General features: G+C 43.5%; 2 protein-coding genes across 3 annotated transcripts; one reads left to right on the forward strand and one right to left on the reverse strand.

Annotated features, from left to right (window-relative positions):
- Positions 1 to 972: 972 nt before the first annotated feature.
- On the reverse strand, positions 973 to 4,185 carry LOC119173783 (60S ribosome subunit biogenesis protein NIP7 homolog). Its single transcript, XM_037424571.2, has 5 exons — positions 4,029 to 4,185; positions 3,607 to 3,693; positions 3,381 to 3,519; positions 3,041 to 3,181; positions 973 to 1,140 (listed from the first exon to the last, which is right to left on the reverse strand). Exons 1-5 carry the CDS (start codon positions 4,082 to 4,084, stop codon positions 1,021 to 1,023), a joined length of 543 nt encoding a protein of 180 aa, XP_037280468.2. The 5' UTR covers positions 4,085 to 4,185; the 3' UTR covers positions 973 to 1,020.
- A 125-nt stretch (positions 4,186 to 4,310) lies between these two features.
- Positions 4,311 to 22,062, forward strand: LOC119173773 (required for meiotic nuclear division protein 1 homolog). 2 transcript variants are annotated; one of them, XM_037424564.2, is made up of 13 exons: positions 4,311 to 4,450; positions 4,720 to 4,803; positions 5,351 to 5,493; positions 6,287 to 6,468; positions 7,168 to 7,207; positions 7,982 to 8,082; positions 9,128 to 9,225; positions 10,429 to 10,493; positions 17,340 to 17,416; positions 18,046 to 18,166; positions 19,463 to 19,579; positions 20,858 to 20,895; positions 21,920 to 22,062. In XM_037424564.2, the coding sequence occupies exons 2-13, from the start codon at positions 4,722 to 4,724 to the stop codon at positions 22,035 to 22,037; spliced, it is 1,182 nt and encodes a 393-aa protein (XP_037280461.2). In that variant the 5' UTR covers positions 4,311 to 4,450; positions 4,720 to 4,721; the 3' UTR covers positions 22,038 to 22,062. The 2 variants fall into 2 exon arrangements, with proteins under 2 accessions (XP_037280461.2, XP_075745879.1); XM_075889764.1 differs by lacking the exon at positions 4,720 to 4,803 and having other exon boundaries at positions 4,314 to 4,450.
- Positions 22,063 to 22,593: the final 531 nt, after the last annotated feature.

Genomic DNA, 22,593 nt, shown 5'->3' on the forward strand with positions numbered 1-22,593 from the left:
ACCTTGGTATACACAACTAGTAGTATGCAGTGTTTGAGAATGGCTTTGTAATGCAGGGTTACTGTTCCCACCAGTACAGTCGAGCTATTTTTTTCTCAGCCGAGCTATTTAGTATTTTCACAATACTTCAAGCTGCAACTAGCAGTAAACAAAGGCTGTCAAAATACCAGAATTTGGTCTTGCAATAAATCATTATGCAAGTGATGAGAAAAAATGTACTTGAGGAAGCAGCTTGTGCTAAAGGCTTTACTCCCGACCAAAACGTTCACCCTTCTGTGAACAGTTGCACGCGATCAGCAACTTATCCAATGATGTTAAGTTACCTAGCAGAACTGCACGTAGAAAGACAAAAACGAAGACACAAAAGAGGTGCAATATGTCTTTTTCGCACTCCCAAAGTGCAACATTTTATGGCTACCATCGAATTTTGTGCAGCAGACAAAGTACAAATATAAAAATTTATTAATGCAATGTCTCGGGCACCACACAGGTGAGGCTGTCTGTGCTTTCGTGATTGTATGCAGACAATGCTTGCAGCCTCTCTAGAGAAGAGGGCAAGCATACAGTGTATTCGATATATTTCAACTTCCAGGCTAATAGACATCCTGGTGCCTACAGTTTCAGAGAAGAGTTTTTCCATTTTTTCTTCTTCAAAGCACTACATGAGAAATACTGCTTCTTGTAGTGGAAACAACAAACTTTTGCTTTGTCTCTCCCTTTGTTTTTTTTCAGGAGTCAAATTTTCAGAACGAATAAAATCCATCTTCACATTAACCACAGTTAAGTTACCTATGAATATATTTTACTCAATAACAATTGATATTGATATGGTTGTCTGCATTCGGAATGCCTTGATTAGGTGCATTTTCATTTGTCCACAGAAGTGCACCGTTACAGTGTTCAACTGTAGTCACTGCACCATTCACTGTTAAGAGGTCTGAAAACTGAAGAATGAATGATGAGGCTGCACAGTTAATTTAGAATATCTTTAAGGTGAAACACATAATGGCGGTTTGATGATCACGTGAGGGTGTCTTCAGAGCGAATGTACTCTCCCACATCAGCCTGGTGGAAGACCACGATGGTCATAGGGTCTGCACGCCTGCACTCTTGCGTGGACTTTGCTGCAACACCGAAACCCTGAAATGCAGATGATATGCAACTATGTAAAATTCTGCGTATTCCACATTATTGCAATAATAATAAGATTCATTTTAATTAGTAGCATGAAAGAACAGAGATGTTTCTTCTGGGCAACACATTGATACGTTATACCATTTTGTGGCAACAGGAGTAAGCAGGAGTTTCCCTACTAAAGGCATAACAACACCTACAGCTGCCTTTTTCTCATTCTGAACAAGCACAAAGACAATGATGCAATGCAGACATGCTCATCTTTTCAATCGGCCAGGGCCAGGTGTGAGAGGCACCGCTATTCCCTTTACAGTGCAATGCAGTTAAACAAAACACAATGCCCCGCCGCAGTGGTCTAGTGGCTAAGGTACTCAGATGCCGACCCGCAGGTCGCGGGATCGAATCCCGGCTGCAGCGGCTGCATTTTCGGTGGAGGCAAAAATGCTGTAGGCCTGTGTGCTCAGATATGGGTGCAGGTTAAAAAACCCCAGGTGGTTGAAATTTCCGAAGCCATCCACTACGGCGTCTCTCATAATCATATGGTGGTTTTGGGACGTTAAACCCTACGTATCAATCAATCAAAATGCAATGGTAAGAACCAGTCATTATCATCAGCCTGTCTTATGAACACTGAAGGACGAAGGCCTCTCCCAATAACCTCCATCCAACCCAACCTGTCATGCACGAGCAGACAACTAAAAGAACTCGGGTAACTACCATAACAGTTTTAACTTTTACGGGATTATTTTGGACAGAAATGACTTGTACACTTGGGACAACACTAAATATTGCACACATCTCTACCAGGCAGATGACACCCTGCATGGCATGTCTTGGTGTCCAATTTGGAAGAAACAGCTGGTCCTTCCAAATTTTACAAGCAAGACCTTTGGGTGGCAAGTACGAGAAGGAATAACTGCATATAATAAGCAAGCCCCTTTTCCCAATCTGCAACATGCGGCCACGAAGGCTGATACATGCCATGGATTCCATTGCAAGCTAAACAAGGAAAGGGATCACTGAATGACGGAGACTCGAAGTGGCCAACAGTAGTTGATCAAGAGACAAATATTTCAAATTAAACAAATGGATTTGCGTTTGTGAGGCACTCATGACAGACTTGGTCAAACACAAAATGCATTAATGAAACAGCTTCACTGCTTTCCCTTCTCCAGGTTCTGCCGGCTGGCACTGATGTCACTGAACTTGCCACGTTGCTGCACCACATGGTAGGATGCAAGGTTTGTGACATCATGCTAATGTTATCATTACATCACTTGCAAGTTCTTTGGTTATTCGTGCACAGTGGCCAATAACATTGTGGTCACATTGTTATTATATTGAAGTGAGTAGCAGGTCAACAGCAACGTAATTATGCACTCTTTATGTCACCAAAGCCATCATGCTGGCAAACCAGTACGTTATGAAGCTTCAGCCATCAAGTCACGTGCAAGCTATCTATGCCACTAAAGTCAGCATGCGAAATATAATCATAAGAAAGCGAGTGTCTTGTGCTTGACTAAGCAGAGGTCATCGCTGTTGTGGAAGCAGTGCACTCATGGAAACATGAAAATGCTAAATGAAGGAACACAGGAGCTTGTTAACTTTCCACTCCGACGCTCAGGTATACATGAATGTTCTGTCTTTACAGCAACTCACGCTCAAAAAGCCCTCCACAAACCTCACTGAGCTGTGTCGCCGCATCACATCCTAATGCAGTCATCTGCAATTGCAGTGTCAGTTATTGCTTATTTCAGCGCCCTAATCAATGCTCGTGACATGTTCTACCACATGTCTATAGATGCAGGCAACCCAGAAATTATGCGCTTATACTGGTAGAGTGTACCACTGCATGTGTAGACACACAATAATGCTTTAGAGAACTAAGCAGCAAAACGTTGCTCACCAGGGGAATGTCACTCATGGAGTAGACTACCACACCGTCGTACGTGTTGGTACTCTCAGTGATCCTTGCAAGACCAGACTTGAGCACGTGGTGGCCATACAGGAACTGCTGTTCTGCGCTTGGTTTGAGCCACACCTTTTGCTGTAAGATGTAACAGTATTATGGCCAAACTGAATAACGAGAGGGGGTGGGGGGACAATGACAACAGTACAGTTCTTGCCCAGTGTTCGAAATCAAAACAGGTATAGAATAACGTTGGTCAGTGAGGTGCAAGCGGTAGCAACAACTAAAACTACTAAATAGCGCGCAACCGGAGAGCCAAAAGAAAACGCTAACTCACTTTCGCATACGGTGCCATGTAATCCAGGGCGGTGACGTGCAAGTGAAACTTGCCAGACTTGGTGAACTTGCCGAAGCAAGTGCCCATGCTGATGAGGTTCTCCCGAGCTACGTTGTTGGCCAGCTTCATGATCTTTTCGCTGCACGACCGCAACAAACAATCAGGCGTGTTGCGAACGTCCGAAATTTTGTGCATTCACTACCCAGTGCCTATCTTACTTGCTTACCTTACGTAATAGACTCTGTCTTTATGGAGCCTAAAACAGTAAGTGCCATCTGGCCTGTCAATGAGAAGCTTGATATTCTCAGATATGCTGTAGAAAAAATGCAAGAACGACGAAAGTATTTAGTACGTACGATCGAGCAGATAACACGACGCTACCAGTAACTTAGAAGTGTGGCAGCTTGGGCTTGTTGGTATGGCATGACCATAGTTATAGCGCGAGAACAGAACGACGACACAGAGACAAGAAGGACACGAAAGACACGAGCGCTAACTTCCAACTTATTTGGCGCTCGTGTCTTTCGTGTCCTTCTTGTCTCTGTATCGTCGTTTTGTTCTCGCGCTTTAACTATCGTCGTGCTACCAGTAAACTACGATCTAAGCTCGCAAACTAACAGACATGGTCAACTGGTCTTCAGCACTCACTATTTGGAGAGCTTGTCGAAAAATGTTCGAGTTTCTTCGCTCGTGAGCGGACGCATTTTACGGAGTATTCGACAAACTTGGCCCAACACAACAAAACTATCACGCACGTGGGAACCACATAAACTTAGAAACGGCTGCGCGCTCAACTTGGCTATTTTCGGCTTGTTTCAATCCTTTCTTGCTATTATCACACGAGCCACGCGAAGTCGGAAACAAGCCAGGGCGTGATCATTTTCAATGTGAATGCCGGCGCCGTGCCCTTTGCATCATGCTTTTCGCAGATTTATCCCGTGTTGTTCGTCATGTCCGCTCGCTTTTGAACGAGTAATTAATTTGCGTATAGGTTACGAATACAGTTTTGTTTCGTTTTTCGCCGCTAATCACATATGCGAAGGCGTCAAACGATACAGCAAAAGCACAAAGTGAGTGTTTTGCAGCTATCGCCCGACTTAACTTTCGTACGTTGTGCTATTAATAGTTCCCAAATTGACGAAGGCACGCCTCGTAGTTGTGTTAAGAAAGGGGGGACTCCTCATTACAAATGTTTGTAGTTTTGGAAAGATTTTCATGGCTGTAAGAACTTCGCCTGACCTTTACAGGTCCAGCTCATGGCTATCTCTGCGTGTTGTTTCTATTTATGACTCTATACAGGTGGCTCAAAAACTGACCCATCCTATTATTTCCATTTCAGTAATGGCGAGCGCGCAATTTGCGCGTTTTTCTCGACGAGCACTAATATGTCTCGGGGTAACAAGGAATGTCGCATCATTGACAGGTAATAGATGTTAAGTTTGTTCATTATATCAGTAATGATCTGTTGTGGGAATGTGCAGTGTTGCATTCACCAACTTCAACGTGTGCAAAGTGTATACACATTTCATTTAAAAATAAACAAAGAAACCTGAGTTGGAGCGCCTCACACCCTGACCTCATTAACAATAAACTATAGTGGGGTGTGTAGATTTCACTACTGAGTATGCGATATCAAATTCGTTCAAAAGGTAACTGAGGCATTCATCTGTTTGCCTGAGAAAAAATTGCTTTTTGGCAGCTCATTTGTATGTTCCAAACTAGTTCCCTTTTGCTGCGCTTCAAGTAACAAATATTAAAAGTACCATTCAGACCCTCTTGTAGTTTATCTATGTTCTTGATATATATGCTAGGACACAGAACTACCTGTAAATCTAGGAGCAGTGCTGGCGTTAATGATAGTATAGGGCATGTTTTAACTGCTTTATCAGGCCGTTATAGGTCGTATCAGTAATTAGAGTGCATTTAACGTACGCTTGCATCTTCTTTGTTTTTCTGTACGTTACCTCTAGGAGACTCCACAAGTCTGCATATGTTGTTTTCATTACGAGATCCGTATTTGTGGCCGTGTAGTCACACGACGTCCCGCAGCTCGTCGTCGCTGCCAATAAAGACGAGACTTGCACGGAAGAAGCCTGCTCCAGAAGCTCCAGTGGTCAGTGGAGTATTTTAACACTGTGATTTTATAGATAGCATGGAGGACATTGCTGAACCTCGCTGCTGTTTTTGAAGCGGGAGTGTACCGCCTTCAACGAACGTTGATGGCAAGTTACTCTCGGAAAACGGCAGCCATAAAACGAAATCACCACACTACATGAATTGAAGATTGTTGGTAGATGCCTTCGTTTGGCAGTGCGCATACAAAAGTGGCAAGCAGACAGGGTGAGCTGGTGAGATTTCATTATAAAAATACAAAACAAGGCTTCAACAGAGGAAAGAAGTGTCACACACTGTGTTGCAAGTTCAGTACCAAGTTTTATATTTTATAAAAAGAGGCTGACCATGATGATGATGCCAGGTTATTCTCCAATGATTTCATGTAGAAGCTATTTGGAGACTAGCTTTTAAGGATCTAATTAGGCTGCTGTGCCGATGACCTACTGTTAATTAATCTTTCCATTTCCTCTCCTCTTCCACAATAGAGAGCTACAGGTGTTAGGTTAGATAACACAAGTGCTGCTCAATTATTGTAATAAATAAATGCCACTATGCATATTCCTGTTGTGAATGACAATACGAAGTCTGGCTCCTATACTGCTGCCTATACACACATTACGGATTGTGTCACTATATTTCGCAGTTATTTCATTTCAACCACGATCTAATCAGGCGTTCTGGCTGGTTGTCGGTTTCTTCAAGGTTTAGTCGGACACAATGTTGCCAAGATTGGTTTTTACTGCTTCTTTATTTTCTTAATTGATTAATTTGCTTTTCATGGCACCTCGAAGAGTTCACTGACGGCCGTGGCATACAGCACAGCCGAAGAGTATGATCTGAAGTCCATCTTGAACGCACTGAAAGAGCAAGGTCTGTACAAGGAAAAGGTCATCTCTGAAGACTTGGACGATGTTCTCTATGCCTCGGCCAAGTATCAAGTGAGCGAAGAGTCAAGGGAGCTTTTCATCTTTAGGTGAGCAAGGTATGCAGCCTTCGTCTGGATGGTTGGACTTGAAGTTGTTGACTGCTTTTTCTCCTTCGTTTGTTGTTGCAACATTTTTATCTTAAATAACGCTTTATGTAACGTCTTAAGTAACACTTTATGCTGGAAAAGCCAGTTGATTCTTGCTACAATAAGCGGGTATTACTTCTGATTCGAGTGTTATTTCTAGGCCTTGTTTCAGTTTGTTTTTTTTAATATTGTGCAGGTTTGTTGTTGGTTGATGACAGATATGCCCATTTTTATTTATGCTACATGATATACTGCACTATTTAAATTCGTTTCGAAAGTAATAAACCAAATTACCATTAACTTCGAACCTTAAAATTCACTATTCGCACAAGTCTAGTCAGTGCCCATGATGCAACTATAAGGTCCCAAATAATCATCATATCTCCCATTACAATAAAACAATAAAAGTTTATTCAGACAGCAAATATCTAATGAAACTACTTCAAGGTTTTAGCATGTCCTTGGATTCACTTTCACAAGGAAAACTAAATTCTTTATCTCACATTTTTCTGTGAACTTTTATTTTATTTTTTAAAACTTCTGCAAGGGTATCAACATTGTGAGGTTAGGACTTTCTTGCTCAAAACTGAAAAAAGAAGTGTTAAAATACATGACATACACCTGTGGCATTTCCATAATGTTTCTTTTTTTTATTTTTAGGGAAGGATCAGTTGTCTTTTGGAATTTCCCAGAAATAGAGGTAATTTTGTTAATGTTCATTGGTTACATATTTTCTGCATATATTCTGCGAAATATTGGTTTTTAATCTGTTTTTATTCCCAGTATTACTGTTGTAATTTTCATAGGGCTAGTGTTCATCATAAGTAGAACAAAATTTTGAAAAATGATGCCAAATGACGCATGACGCACTTTTATTGTCTTTAAAAGGTGATCATGTTTTTCAACATGGTTGTCATCATCCAAATGTCAGGATCCGCTGTCTATTGTAAAAGATCAATTTTCTGTGTACTTGTATCTTGCAAGTTAACTGTGTTAGCTGATATTGTACACGTTTAAATGTTGCCAAAAAGAAAATATTTGGCCATGCGAAAAACCTACTTTCATGTAATGCAAGTGTGGGGCAGTCTCCTCGCAGAATGTCACATTTGAAGTACCTAAGAGTGTGTGTCTTGTGAAACCTTCACAAGGAGAAATTTTTTTTAGGACGACTGACAAAAAAAAAAACATAGCTGTTCGTAGGAAGTGACGCATAATTCATCATTCACAATCATGATTAGGCACTGCTTGCAGTGCCAAAAAAAGAAAAAAACTCTTGGAGATTATCTATGATTCAAGGTTGAGAATAAGAAAGCTTGCAAATAGACCGCCCTGAAACATTGCTCGTATTGCATATCTAATGGGTACTACAGTACTCAAATAAGTTCAGTCAAAAATAAAATAATGCAGTTGGTTTTTACGCTGACAGCTTTTCACTTCCATTATGTTGAATCCTGTCCACACGGCTCATTTCTAGAGGAAGGCTGTGCTGAAGTTTCTGAAGCCACACGAGGAACACTCCTACAGCCCATCGCTTGTAAACCAGGAGGTTGAAGCTTTGGAATTTACATACCACGAGTGAGTCCACATTCTTTCTTATTTATCTGTGCTCCGATGCAACTATTTTATTACGCTCATTGTTCTGTTAAAATTTAAGAAGTTCTGCTTTGAAAAAACAAAACAAAATTGTCATGGACCCGTTTGTAGCACTAAGTTAGAAAGCAAATTGGCATGGATGTCTCGGAAAGAAAGCTTCCCATTTGACGGAAGAGTTCGTTTTGATATGGCATCGGAACCCGGGATAAATGCCCTTGGGTTTGGTCACTCACCCATTCTAGCTAAGCACGAGACTAGCAGTTGGCACCGAGACAGCAAAATAATGGACAACTCGAAGCGCTGAGAGAACTGAGCACTGGATAATCAGTCCTGTAGGAGCCTGCAAGTTGCGCAAAACTTCTATTTATGCAGTTTTGCAGGCTTACACGTAATTGATGCTGTATGAAGTACTTGCAGTGAGAAAGTAAAACAATTCGAAGGCTATTATACAGAATCTGATTGCAGGAAATATATTGTTTGTATTCCTTTACCCACTGTCCTGAAAAATTGGCAGGTCTGCCCCTTACAGTTTTGCACTTTCGCTGCCATTTTCTTAGCACATTGGGATAACCCTTATTTTTATTGCATTTAGTACTTTGTCTCAAGGGGCCTTTTGCAGAAGCCTGCGTGTCTTACCCTAATATGTTTGAAGTCTGCGAAGCTCACTAGCTTTGTTCCTGGCCACGCTAGCCTCATCTACGTTGAGACTGAAAGCAAAAATGACCATGCAGTAAAATCCGTGTGCGCTAGTCAAACCGAGGTGGTCAAGATCAATTCGGCGTCTGGCACTCCCGATAATATTCCTCGTAATCATACCGCTATTCATGCGCATAATGCCCTTGAATTTAATATTTTCAAAAAATGGAAATCGCTTCTTGCTCAAGTCTTAGGTTCCAGTGTGTATTTTTTTTCAAAGCAAACACAAAATAGCAAACTTAACAAGGGTAAGACTACCTATAAATGGTTGCACAATTCACATTGCTTAGTATTACTGGTAGTTATAATTTGTTGCACAATTTTGTTTCAGAAACAAGACGAAGTTTCATGATGGCAGCATCTACCTCAGCAGAGATGGCGAGGGTGACCTGGAGAAGTACACATTTTCAAGCGGGCTTGCTCTCTCCGGTAGGTGTTTTACGAGGACTTCCCGATCGCTTAGCCGAGACGTCTGTAGTCGGTTATGCCTTTGTTCAATTGGTCGTGAACCACCTTTGTATCGGAGCTCACTGAACCTTTGTACTTAAGTTCATTGCGTCAAAAATCGATCGACAAAAAAATTTCTCAGATCCAACAAGAACGAAAGCAGTTATTGGAGTTGGTTGCTTGCTTGAAATACTTTCTCTCTTTTCGCATCACAACAAGTGCGCTGGAAGCTTCACAGGGAGGAACTGCACGAGGAAAAGACGTTACGCCAACGCGTCGTGACCCTGAGCATGTGTGCTGAAGCGCAATCGTCCTCTCCTGTAGCGATCCCTGTGTGCGAGTGTGGCTCACTCTGTAAGCTTACCATGTCCATTCCACGATAAAAAAAAAGTTATATACAGGATGTTTTTGAACTTTCCTGATAGTTTTGTATAATATGGCCGTATGACGAAACAGTGCACAACTGCTATTTGTTTTCGAGTGAACAAAAATTTTATAACAAAGGAAATGTCGACATTTCTCGCCAGGTGATGACAGCCATTTTATGAAAAGTGCGTTTTTGTAAATTTGCAACCATGCTAATCATGCTAAGCTAAATTTTATGGCCCCGTTGCGGTAGTCTAGTGGCTAAGGTACTCGGCTGCTGACCCGCAGGTCGCAGGATCGAATCCCGGCTGCAGAGGCTGCATTTCTGAGGGAGGCAGAAATGCTGTAGGCCCGGGTGCTCAGATTTGGGTGCACGTTAAAGAACCCCAGGTGGCCGAAATTTCCGGAGCCCTCTACTACGGCGTCTTTCATAATTATATGGTAGTTTTGGGACATTAAACCCCTCGCATCAATAAAATCTAGCTAAATTATATGAATTATCACAACATGTCTTGGACGTGACACTTGAAGACTGGTTTCTGTGCTCAAAACATTTTATACAGAATTCATATCTGTAGCAACTGCGACGCAAGGTTGAAGCAAGCTCACTTTTATTTCTCTCACTAGTGGCAGTCTTCCACAACGGCAGTTTATAATATCTTTAGACAACCTTCGCGTAGTTATTTAAAGGGGGAGATCAGAGTTTTAAACAAGTGTTAGTGACTATCACTGTAGTTATGCCACGATTGCAGTTTTGGCAGTGCATATTTTCCATTCATCTGAAATTTTTTTTTAATGTTTGCTTCTTTTTTTGTACAGTGAAACTGGCTATCTGGGAGGCATCACTGGATAGTTATGTAATGAGTATTGAAGACATCATTGAGGTGAGGAAAACCACTGTGAAATCGCACACTTAATGAGCTACTCTAGCGATGTGAATAAAATTGATGTTACCACTTAGTGAATCATTCACAAATTGATGCACACAACAGCCTATGGACACCTACAGCTAACATGTTTTGTTATTTTTTGGTAGTAAACAAATATCAAATAGAGTACTGTATTCAGCATAGCTTTATTACATGATAAATATCTGTGAGCTTTAGTAAAGCAGACCATATCATTTTAATCCAGAGGCCATGTTAGGTGCGGCATTTGTTATTTTCTTGAGTATATGCAAGTTTTGGTTACTGCATTGGCTTACACGATGAGTATCCATTGAAGCTATGTGCTCTGTGTTGGGTTACCCTTGTTTAATTGGTTGTGGTAGTCGTAATTGGATATATTTCTCTTACGTGGCAGGCTATGTATATGTTTGTTATAACATAGGGGCATTGATTCAATGGTGCTTGTGTACTTCGTCATATCACTGGGGTTAAAAAAGTATGTGTTGCATAAAAAAAATGTTTAAAAACAGCTCTTTATCAGTCAGGAGCACTGAAAAAAAGCAGATCTTACGACTCATGATCTATATCGCTGTGCGATCACATTGAGGAATGCTTTTTCGTCTGCATCAAAACACATTAACTCATCATGAGGTATCGTTATGACTCTGCCCATTGTATGATTACATGTCATTCTGGTTGCTTATCATGGCGGCATTGTTACGTGTTATTGAAATCATGTTTACACATCAAAAAAGTTTTCTGTTGTCACGACTACGGCTCCTCAATCAGTCACGCAGTGTGAATAGAAAGGGATACTCTCACAAGTTTTAGACAATATTAGTAGCTTCAGCTGTAGTATATAGTTTTAGAACGTTATATCACCTTCATAAGTATGGGTTCTCAGTCTAGTGCTTTGGTTACATCACAAGGTTTGTGAGGTGCATCACATATTGCCACGACATAGTGACTGCATTCAAATAACGCGCCCATCACCACGCGCACAGAGACATACATGGGCGCCGTCTAGTGTTGCGCAGAGACGATGATGATAGCACGAGAACCCAGCTGGCCCCTGCTGATGTGTGCCACGCGCTTGGGACTCTTCTTGAAGAAGTAGAAGAGGAAGACATCTTGCCGTTCTGCTGTAACGTGCTACGACCATAGTCCCTTTGAGTTGTGGGCACAGGTTCGCCCTTTAATAAATACGTTTTGTTATACCCCGAGTTCTTCAACATCGTTACATTTCTGGTGGACGTGCTGGGTAATGAATCAAAGCCCTACGAACGCAAGACAGCGTAGCCCCGACCACCAGCCAGTTGATACTGCGGAGCCGACACCTGTGCATCAGAGGACCAGTCGCCGTCTTCGAGGTGATTCACCAGAATTCAGCCCACTCCACTTTGCGCCAAGGGGAACTCAGTCAATGGACGCCGCCACCATGACAAGTCATGAAACACCAGCCCAAGTGGTGATAAATCAGCCTCACCAGCCACCAGTATTTCATGGCGACTCGTATGAAGACGTAGAAGATTGGCTGAACCTCTTTGAGAGAGTGGCACGTTTGAACGGTTGGGACGAGAGAGAGAAGCTCCGCCGCGTATACTTTGCTTTGGAGGACTTCGCAAAGACGTGGTATGAAAACCATGAAACCTCCTTTACGACCTGGGATGAATTTCGGCGACTAGCTCTGGCGACTTATGCCAGCGCGGATCGCAAAGAAAAGGCGCAGGCTGCGCTCGAATCCAGGAACCAACTCACCAACGAAAGTGTCGCAATGTATATCGAGGACATGATCCGCCTGTTCAAGCGCGCAGATACCCATATGACCGAAGACAAGAAGCTACGCCACCTCGTGCGTGGGGTGAAGCAAGAGCTATTCGCTGTTCTCGTCCGCAACCCACCACGAACAGTTGCGGAGTTTCATGCGGAAGCGACAGCCATAGAGAAAACGCTAGAACAGCGGGCTCGACAGTACAATCGAGACATAAACTATGCACCTGCCAATGTCTTCTCTGGACGCCAGCGAAGTGACATGGACGCTCTGCGAGAACTCATCAGGTCGGTGATCAGGGAAGAGCTCAGCAAGTTGCAAGCGCCTCACACTACAGCAACACTGTCTGTAGTCGACGTAGTACGAGATGAACTGAGGCAGATGATACGTGAGCCGGAGCGTGCGCCACAGCCGATCCAACGCATCCCAACGTACTCTGAAGTACTCAGACAACCCGCGGCGCACACCAATGCAGCAGTTACGATGGCCTCTCCTTGCCCACAAACGGTACGCAGCGCACCTCGTCCACTGGAACCGACGGCTACCTACCTGCCACGAGCCCGTGGTGTAGCTCGCTACGTGGATCAAAGGCCCCGGAAAAGTGACATCTGGCGTGACCATGAGCGCAGGCCTTTGTGTTTCCATTGTGGGGAAGCAGGTCACCTGTATAGGTTCTGCCCTTACCGACAGGCAGGATTAAGGGGCTTTCCGTTGTACGCACCATGCCCTCGAAACGGTGAACGGCCAACCGAAATCGAAGAGTACTTGTCCGCGCGCCAGAGCCCACTCACTCCACGCCAACATCAGCCAAGATCGCCGTCGCCCAGGCGTTACCGATCACCCAGCCCACGTGCTTCTTCCGCACGGTCTGGGCACCGTTCTACAAGCCCACACCAGGAAAACTGAAGCAAGCGACCTGTGGAGGTGAGGCCGCTGATAACGACAGTTGCGAAGATCCTCCATTGCGGTTTCAAGGTGACGATGCTATGTTTACAGAGGATAAGCGCAGCAGTGCGAAGATTACTTCAGATTTGCGGTTGAAAATAGACGGATGTGAGCTGAATGCTTTAGTTGACACCGGCGCTGATTATTCGGTAATGAGTTACAAATTGGCAAAGAAACTGAAAAAGGTTGTAACAAAATGGAGTGGGGCACAGATACGCACGGCAGGTGGCCACACTATTACACCGTTCGGCAGATGCACCTCAAGGCTCGAAATAAGAGGCTTTACTTACGTTGCTGACTTCATCGTGCTGCCGGACTGTTCAAGGGAGCTTATACTAGGAATGGATTTTCTGCAAGCCAATGGAGCCATAATTAATCTGCGCAGATCCAGTGTAACGTTTTCGACAGAACAAGCTATGTCGGTGGAGGAATCGGAAAAGCGACGGCTTACTGCTCTGCGCGTTGTTGATGATGACGTCACAGTGCCACCTCGCTGTAGTGTAATGGTGCTTGTTGAAAATAAGGCATTTTGTGACCACGAAGGAATAGCGGATGGAAACGTAGAGCTATTTTTAAACAAAGGAATTTGCGTGGCAAGGGGTGTTGTTCACTTAACGAATGGCCGCTCAGTTGTCCTCCTTACGAATTTTGGGAATGAATGTCAGCACATCGCGCAAGGTATGGCTATCGCCTATTTCCACGAGTTCTGCATGGCGACTGAACTATGCAGTTTAGCGACAACGCCAACCACTCCACAAGAGACCTGCAACGTCGACGCATCAGTTAACGTCAACCATAGGCTCCCAGAATATCAAAAGAAACGATTGTTTGCCCTTATAAAAGAGTTTTCGGACTGCTTTGCAACGTCCTCTAAGGTGCGACGAACGGCTATTGCAAAACACAGGATTATAACAGAAGAAGCCACGAGACCGATTTACCAACACCCATATCGAGTATCGCAAAAGGAAAGAGACGTCATCAAGAAACAAGTGGAGGAGATGCTTTCAGATGACGTGATCCAGCCTTCCAGCACTCCATGGGCGTCTCCCGTAGTGCTTGTTAAAAAGAAAGATAACAGCCTTCGATTCTGCGTCGACTATCGGAAACTGAACAGCGTAACGAAACGGGATGTATACCCTCTGCCGCGTATCGATGATACACTCGATCGACTACGGAGTGCGAAATACTTCTCCTCCCTTGATCTCAAGAGCGGATATTGGCAAATTGAGGTGGATGAGCGCGACCGTGAAAAGACGGCATTCATAACCCCAGACGGACTCTACGAATTTAAAGCGCTTCCATTCGGCCTGTGCACAGCGCCAGCTACGTTTCAGAGAATGATGGACGCTGTCCTCGCGGGACTGAAATGGCAGTCCTGCTTGGTGTACTTGGATGACGTCGTATTTTCCGCTACATTCGACCAACATCTAGAGCGACTCCGCACAGTATTAGAAGCCATTCGTTTAGCAGACTTGACTATCAAGCCAGAAAAATGCCACTTCGCTTTTGAAGAGCTTCGATTCCTCGGACACGTCGTCAGCTCCGACGGCGTTAGGCCAGATCCCGAAAAGACAGCTGCCATCGCGAAGTTCCCGACACCCAAAGACAAGAAGTCAGTACGTCGCTTCCTGGGTTTATGCGCGTACTATCGGCGATTTGTGGAAAATTTTTCGAACATTGCTGAACCACTTACTAATCTGACAAAAGACGAGGTGCCCTTTAGGTGGGAAAGTGAACAACAGGAAGCATTTGATGAGTTAAGAACACGCCTGCAAGCCTCTCCAATCCTCGCCCACTTCGATGATACTGCCGAAACTGAAGTTCACACCGATGCGAGTAACGTCGGCCTCGGAGCCATTCTAGTCCAGCGGCAAAACGGCCAAGAAAAAGTGCTAGCGTATGCCAGCCGCAAGCTTTCGAAAGCTGAGACAAATTACTCTGCAACCGAAAAAGAGTGTCTCGCGGTCATTTGGGCCATAAGTAAATTTCGGCCGTACCTCTACGGTAGACCATTCCGAGCAGTAAGTGACCACCATTGCCTGTGTTGGCTGGCGAATCTTAAGGATCCCTCTGGCCGACTAGCAAGATGGAGCCTTAGGCTACAAGAGTACGATGTTACTGTGGTATACAAATCTGGGAAAAAGCACCGCGATGCCGACTGCCTGTCACGCGCACCAGTGGAGACGAGTGAGCCGGAGGAAGAAGACTTCCCGTTTCTAGGCGTCGTCCAGGCATCAGAAATCGCTGAACAACAACAAAATGACCCCGATTTGCTGCCGCTTATACAGCGTCTCCAAGGACTCAACGTTAAAGTCCCGCGCACTTTATCCAGAGGGCTCCCTTCGTTCTGTCTTCGGGAAGGGGTCCTTTACAAGAGGAACTTCAAGCCTCATGGTGACAAGTTTTTACTCGTTGTACCTGCACCTTTACGAAACGAGATTCTGCGCGCATGTCACGATGAGCCAACATCTGGGCACATGGGTGTCAGCCGTACATTCGCCAGAATTCACCTAAAATACTACTGGCCAAAACTGTTATCATCAGTTCAGCGCTATGTGAAAACTTGCCGTGAGTGTCAAAGACGCAAAACTCCATCCGTGAAACCTGCAGGCCTCCTCCAGCCAATAGAACCACCGCATGCCCCATTCCAACAAGTTGGTATGGATCTCCTAGGCCCGTTTCCGACATCGACTGCACACAAGAAGTGGATAGTCGTAGCCACAGACTATCTCACTCGCTATGCTGAGACTGACTCGCTGTACACTGCAACATCTCTTGAAGTTGCCAAGTTCTTCATCAACAACATAGTCCTCAGACATGGTGCACCCAGCGTGGTAATTACAGATCGTGGCCCAGCTTTTACTGCAGACCTAATGAAATGTCTGATGCGAATGACCCACACAGACCAGAGAAGAACTACAGCATACCATCCTCAAACAAATGGCCTAACGGAGCGCTTGAACAGAACTCTGACTGATATGCTTTCAATGTATATCGACGTCGAACATAAACTGTGGGATGAAATATTGCCCTACATCACGTTCGCATATAATACAGCCGTTCAAGAAACAACACGAGTGACACCATTTGAACTTGTATTCGGCCGAAGAGTCACCACTCCACTGGATGCCATGTTACCACTGAATGATGAAAGCAGCAATCCACCTGGCCTAGACGACTTCCTGCAAAGAGCTGAGGAAGCACGACAGATGGCGAGATACAGAATACGCCGCCAACAACGTATCGACTCCTATCAGTACAATCAGCGTCGTACCGAAGCGCATTTTCAACCAGGTGACAAAGTATGGATATGGACCCCAGTGCGTCGCCGCGGACTTTCTGAAAAACTTTTTAGCCACTACTTCGGGCCTTACGAAGTACTCCATCGTGTAAGCGATGTAACTTACCAAGTCAGATCCGCTATACACGGGAGCTCAAAACGCCGCAACCCTACAGAGGTTGTACATGTAGTCCGGATGAAGCCGTACTATGAGAGATCACCGGAAGACCAGTGACGCCTACGCCTACCACGAATCTATTCATTGCCTGACGCATCGGGACGATGCGTGTGAGGAGGGGGATTATGCCACGACATAGTGACTGCATTCAAATAACGCGCCCATCACCACGCGCACAGAGACATACATGGGCGCCGTCTAGTGTTGCGCAGAGACGATGATGATAGCACGAGAACCCAGCTGGCCCCTGCTGATGTGTGCCACGCGCTTGGAACTCTTCTTGAAGAAGTAGAAGAGGAAGACATCTTGCCGTTCTGCTGTAACGTGCTACGACCATAGTCCCTTTGAGTTGTGGGCACAGGTTCGCCCTTTAATAAATACGTTTTGTTATACCCCGAGTCCTTCAACATCGTTACAATATAGGTTAGAACGTAGAGCAGTTTTTTCCAACCCCAGTACACCTCACAAGTGTGGTTGAAATACCAACCAACTTAAATACAGCATTCGTGTCATAGAATGCACCAGAGAGCTGCCGTAAACACGTCGTACCTTTGTGGCAATATTTGTCCCTCAAATATTCACATTGAAGGTCACAACCTTTGTCTATTCCAACTAGCGAATGCTTTCTTTTTTTAGTTCCACAGAATGAGGTTTCCGTGCTACTTTCAGGACATGAAGCAAGGCAGGACGATTAGGATGACCAGGGAGCAAGTTTTTCGAAAGACTGGAGAGCTCTTCTCTCTCAGGTCAGTCAGTGAGAATGCGTTTTCCAATCAGTGACTGAACAAAAACAAAAAAGGAATAACTCGAGGGGCCTGTTGTGTGTGTGTACGTGCATGTGCCCGCGCCTGGCAAAAGAAATAATGTTACTCATTTGCTGCAATCGGTCACCGCCATAGCTAGGTTGGTAGACGAAGGTTCTGGGTTCGGTCTCTACGAGGGGCAAATTATTCTTTTTTCATTCTTTCCCCATCCATTTTCATTTTTATTTATCTCATAAATACAGTGCTACAACTACAAACTACTAATAATGCCCCCGATGCTTTCGTTGGCTTCATTTGATGAAGTAGTATTCTCGTTTGAGGTGCTCTGGTACTGTGTAGTATGAGTACGCTACTCCAGGAGATTAGCACAGCCAGCTAGTAGTTTGAACATATTGGGTCCCTCTTCAACTATGACAGAAGAATGACAGTGGTTGCTTGTGTACTTATTGTTGCTCGTAACTTTTGTTTTCTAAAAATAACCACATTACTTAAGTACCCCAGTACCAACACGAAATGTGCTGAGATGTGTCGAGGCAAAATACAGGGGCATGTACAAGTGATTACATGTAATCTGAAGATTCTCCTAGCATAGTGTTTTTAAATGTCCCCAGGCACCTGATCAACCTGAGCTCTGACCTTCTGGACACTCCCGATTTCTACTGGGACCGGCCGACTTTGGAGAGCCTCTACGTGAAAGTCATCAAGTACATGAACATTAACAGGCGAACAAAGGTACGTCATGTGAACAAATGTGTACCCACGTGAATGCATCAAAACAGAGTAGACAAGCATAAAAGAACAATAGTAAAAAAAACATGTTGCAGTTTTTGCTTGCTCACTACCTCTATGCACATTAGCGGTTTACTATGCTTGTTGTAATGTATTTGGCAGTTCTTGACGCGATACTAAAGTGAAACGATGACTTGCTTTTGTTTGAGAATCTGTACACTGAGAATTCACACTCGCTCATGTCACAAGTCTCGCTTTCATAAGTTCATAATCAGCTTAGAAAATCGAGGTTCAAGTTTCATTTCTTAATTTTGCACAGAAATTTCTGCACATAATGTCACAAATTTCAAATTTGCGTGTTTTTGCAATTTAGCCTCAATGAAATTTTCTAAAACTTCATATGTTAGGTCTATGGCACCCACAGATGACAACGTACTTCATTTTTATCGATTATAAACTGCGTAGGACCTAGTAGACGCCGTCAAAATCTACGACGCTGCAGTGTTTGCTGCGGGAATCTCACGGTGGCGTCTCCACCCGCATTTTTCTTTTCACGCGTTTTCTCGCTTCCCAAGTGTCATCTTGTAGTAAGAGCGGTGTTTTGGGGACTGTAAAATTGTGCTTTACTAATATGCAAAAAGTCTTATTCTCTTATGTGTCTCTTAAATGCATATGATTGTCCACATTTTTAAATCTATGTGTGGTGTGTACAATTTCCAAATTTATCTCAAGTGCCTGCCTTAGTGTCTGGAACATTCTGGTGTGATTTACAAGGCTTATTAATAAACCTTTGCAAGTTAGTGATGCAAGGCCACCTGTTTACAGCACACAAGACAAGACATGGAAAAGTTTAATATTACTACATCTTTTGTTACATTTAGAGTTGCACGCCATAACGTAACCTACATGTCCTAGAGGACGCCTTGTTGATTGTTTGTGCTTCATACTAACTTTTCCTACTTCCGTCCAGATTTTCTTTTTTTTTCCCCCAAAGATGACTTGAAAATGCACATGTATCCGCATCATCCACAGTGCCTACCAGTTTTGGTTGTAAGTCGGCACTGTGCCTCTCATGCTTCATTCTTTGTCGTCTTTGTGTGTGTTGTAATTAGAAGGCAGCCATGATATGAATACCCACACATTTGTTCTCGTTCGGGCACAATGGACCTGAAGCCATTTTTTGCAGTGCTTCTGAGCATTATAGCCTCTTTTATTTATATATATGTATACCAGTTTTCGGGTTGGTAGCTTGATTCGCCTGTTTATGTGTTCACAGCAGCCTGTATTCTTGATTTGCAGGTGATGAATGAGAAGTTGACGCATTGTTGTGAGCTGATGGAATTGCTGAGCCACCACCTGGAGGACAAGCACCACGTCCGGCTAGAAGTCATGATCATCGTGCTCATTATGGTCGAGGTGAGAATCTAGCAGCAAACTTTTTGCTGCAAGCTGGAAGCTTGTGGCATGTATTGAAAAAAAAATTGGCATGACTTAAGTGATTTTATCTCAATTATATGGTAGCATTTGCACCATTCAAAGTTGCAGCCAATTCAGTGGGGCATGACAGAGCGTCTGTCTGTCATTGTCTCTATTGTTACCAAATGCAACTCTGGTCCCTTGGATTTATGCGAGATTCACTTGCTTGTGGGCTTGGCATGTTTGATGTGACAGCTTGATCCATACTTGAAGTTAACCTGCCTTTTTATTGCATTTGCATGTAGGATACTACAGGCACATTCTGTGGCTTTTTGTGCTATGTGCTATCCCGCCATCTAGTTTCCTGCAGAAATGCACCACTTTCATTAAAAAAAATTTGTTATGCAGCAGTGATGCCTCTACATGTACTTCCCACCAAGTACTGCATACATCTTTAATATTAAACAGTTGGTGAATCTGCTGAGATTTTATTGGCGTGAACTCTGTTAAAATAGTGTTCCCAGTTTTCTTTTTTTTTTATATTCCAACAATGTCACGTTTGTTGTGTGTGTATGATAAATAATTGTACTTACACGATTGTAAGTTGACCTTGCTAAATGTTGGCCCCCTGAAATCCCATGGGAGGAAAAAAAAAAGAAAAAGCTCAAGCACATTTCGTCAAAGAAATTACTCACAATGTTGCTCATAGAAAACTTGTAATTCTGGTGTGCAAAGATGACCTGCTGCAGTGGTTCAAAGCTATGCAGGAAAGCTAGCTTTATGAGGAGGCTCTTTTGTTTTTGTTTTTTTTTTGGGGGGGGGGGGGGGATTTTTATAGAATGATTGCTGAGAGTGCTGGTTGTACACGAGGAAATACGTTATATGTTACAGGTGGAGCAAAAACATAAACATGTCGTAACCGTGCCGCAGCATACCTGATTTCTTGTTCGTTTCAGTTTCTGCTACCAGGTTGACCTTACTACAGAAAATACAGTAGTATCAGTTTTGATTGTAAGTCGACCCCCCCCCCCCCCTCCAACTTCGGATTTCGAATTGAAATAAAACAAGTCGACCTATAATCATGTAAAATGGTAACTAGCAATTTTCAGCGCCTTGATACACCAATGTAGTCACTCCTCGGTCAGATTTCAGTATTAGCGTGCTATCGCTTGCACCTCGTGTAATCCTCGAACCATTCCACTTTTTAAAACCTAAACAATTTTTTATATAGCAACTAAATTCAATGCACTTATCTAACCTTCTTCTCATCTGTTGCAGGTGCTGTTTGAGTGCGTCCACTACGCTTCGAAATTCATGTAGGAGCTTTTTAACCAATTCTAGATACATGGTCGCATTTGTTTACGTTTTACCTCTAATTGGTCTTGCAGCAAGTGCTTATAGCAGTAGCTTTTTTTGTGGGCAACCTATTTTTGGAGCCTATTCTCCACTTTTTTGTTATAGTTGTACGTTTTATAGGTTGTTTTCTTGTGTTCTAGTAGTTATCCACCTGCAAGACTTTAATTGTGCTAGCACTTATTTCACTAATTGTGTTATATTGTTGCGGCATTTTTTTCTGGCCGCAGAGACCTAGACAACATGCTATTTTGCATCACCAAAAGAAAGCCAGGGCTAGGAAAATTTTGTAGTTCCCACAGTGTAGTTCCTTGTCTAATTTACGAATTGTTTTTGCAGTAGAACAGATCATAGTTATGGAAACAGAAAGTGCCAGTTTTATTCCAACGCATCAGTATTCAAATTACCTCAACCTTTTGAAGCTAGACAATCTATCAACCAGTTGCGAGTGAAGTTGCCTACCAATTAAGGCTTACCCACATTTGTGATGCAAAGCTTTGAAGAGCAGAGCGCGAAGCATTTTGATCGAAGAAGTTGGCCAGACCCATAGATAAGCTTGCAAGTTACTAGATGTACCTCGTATATATATATATGTGTGTGTGTCTTGTTTTATTACAGCTAGGAGAACTGTGTTCTCCTAGCTGTAATAAGTTTGATGGTCATAGTGGTATTGTTCCGCAGGCATTTTTATGTTTACCGTGGTGTGCCTGAAACTGGGAAAATGTTGGATGAGCTCTCAATGTATAGGCTGTTTACAAGTGCATACATAGGAAATCTTATATTTTAGGTCATCTGTCTCTGTACAGGCATTTTACGTTGTTTTTTTTTTGAGTGTGACTTCGATACATATTGTATAATGAGGCATGTCCTGCACATTTGTCATCTTGTTAATGCTTTGTATTGCACTTTTTACATGAGTACTGATGGCGCATGCCCACTTTCCATGTGTTATGTGCAAGATATACAACTTTCCTACCATTCTTCTAGGCCTCCGACAAGCACCAAGAGCGGGCAAAGTAAGGACGCCCTTTCTTTCCCTCATGTATATGCGGACATTGGTACCGAATGTTCGAAGAGCGCGCGCGCTGCATGCGGGCACTCCTAATAAAATTGTGTACGAGAACGTAGAATGTGTAAAACGTTTTATTCGTTGAGTATAGGTGACATACACAACATGCAACAATGTGACAGCAGCTGCCTAATAAATAAAATTGCTGGAGTCTAAAGTACAACGTAACACTATAAAAGCCAGCCTTCAGGCACACTAGCTACACGACGTGCAGTTTTCGAACTTAGCTGAGCTAATCACTGCGTCGGCCGACACAACCTTGCGCCTTTCTGCAAACCCTTCTACAACGTGCTTGGCACGTCGGTCCCTTGGTAATTTGGCAGAGCAGGCTTTTGTTTGTGTATACATAAAAAAATACTAATGTTAACAATGTACATGCAAAAAAAGTCCTAAAAAAATAGTTGTCAAAATTGAGAAAGCAGCATAATGGCCAGCACAGCTGCAGTTATGAGCGTATTAAAACTTAGCAGTAAGTTACTTGAGACATGATCAGCAATAACTGCCCTGGTAAGTGTAATCTCAGCAACCAGAACACGGTCAGACACTGTTTTTTGTAGCGTTAGCTACTCTGGCCTCGCTGAGCCAATTTTTT

The sequence above is a fragment of the Rhipicephalus microplus genome, chromosome 3 (genome assembly GCF_043290135.1).
Source record: "Rhipicephalus microplus isolate Deutch F79 chromosome 3, USDA_Rmic, whole genome shotgun sequence".
In the NCBI taxonomy this organism is placed as follows: domain Eukaryota; kingdom Metazoa; phylum Arthropoda; class Arachnida; order Ixodida; family Ixodidae; genus Rhipicephalus; species Rhipicephalus microplus.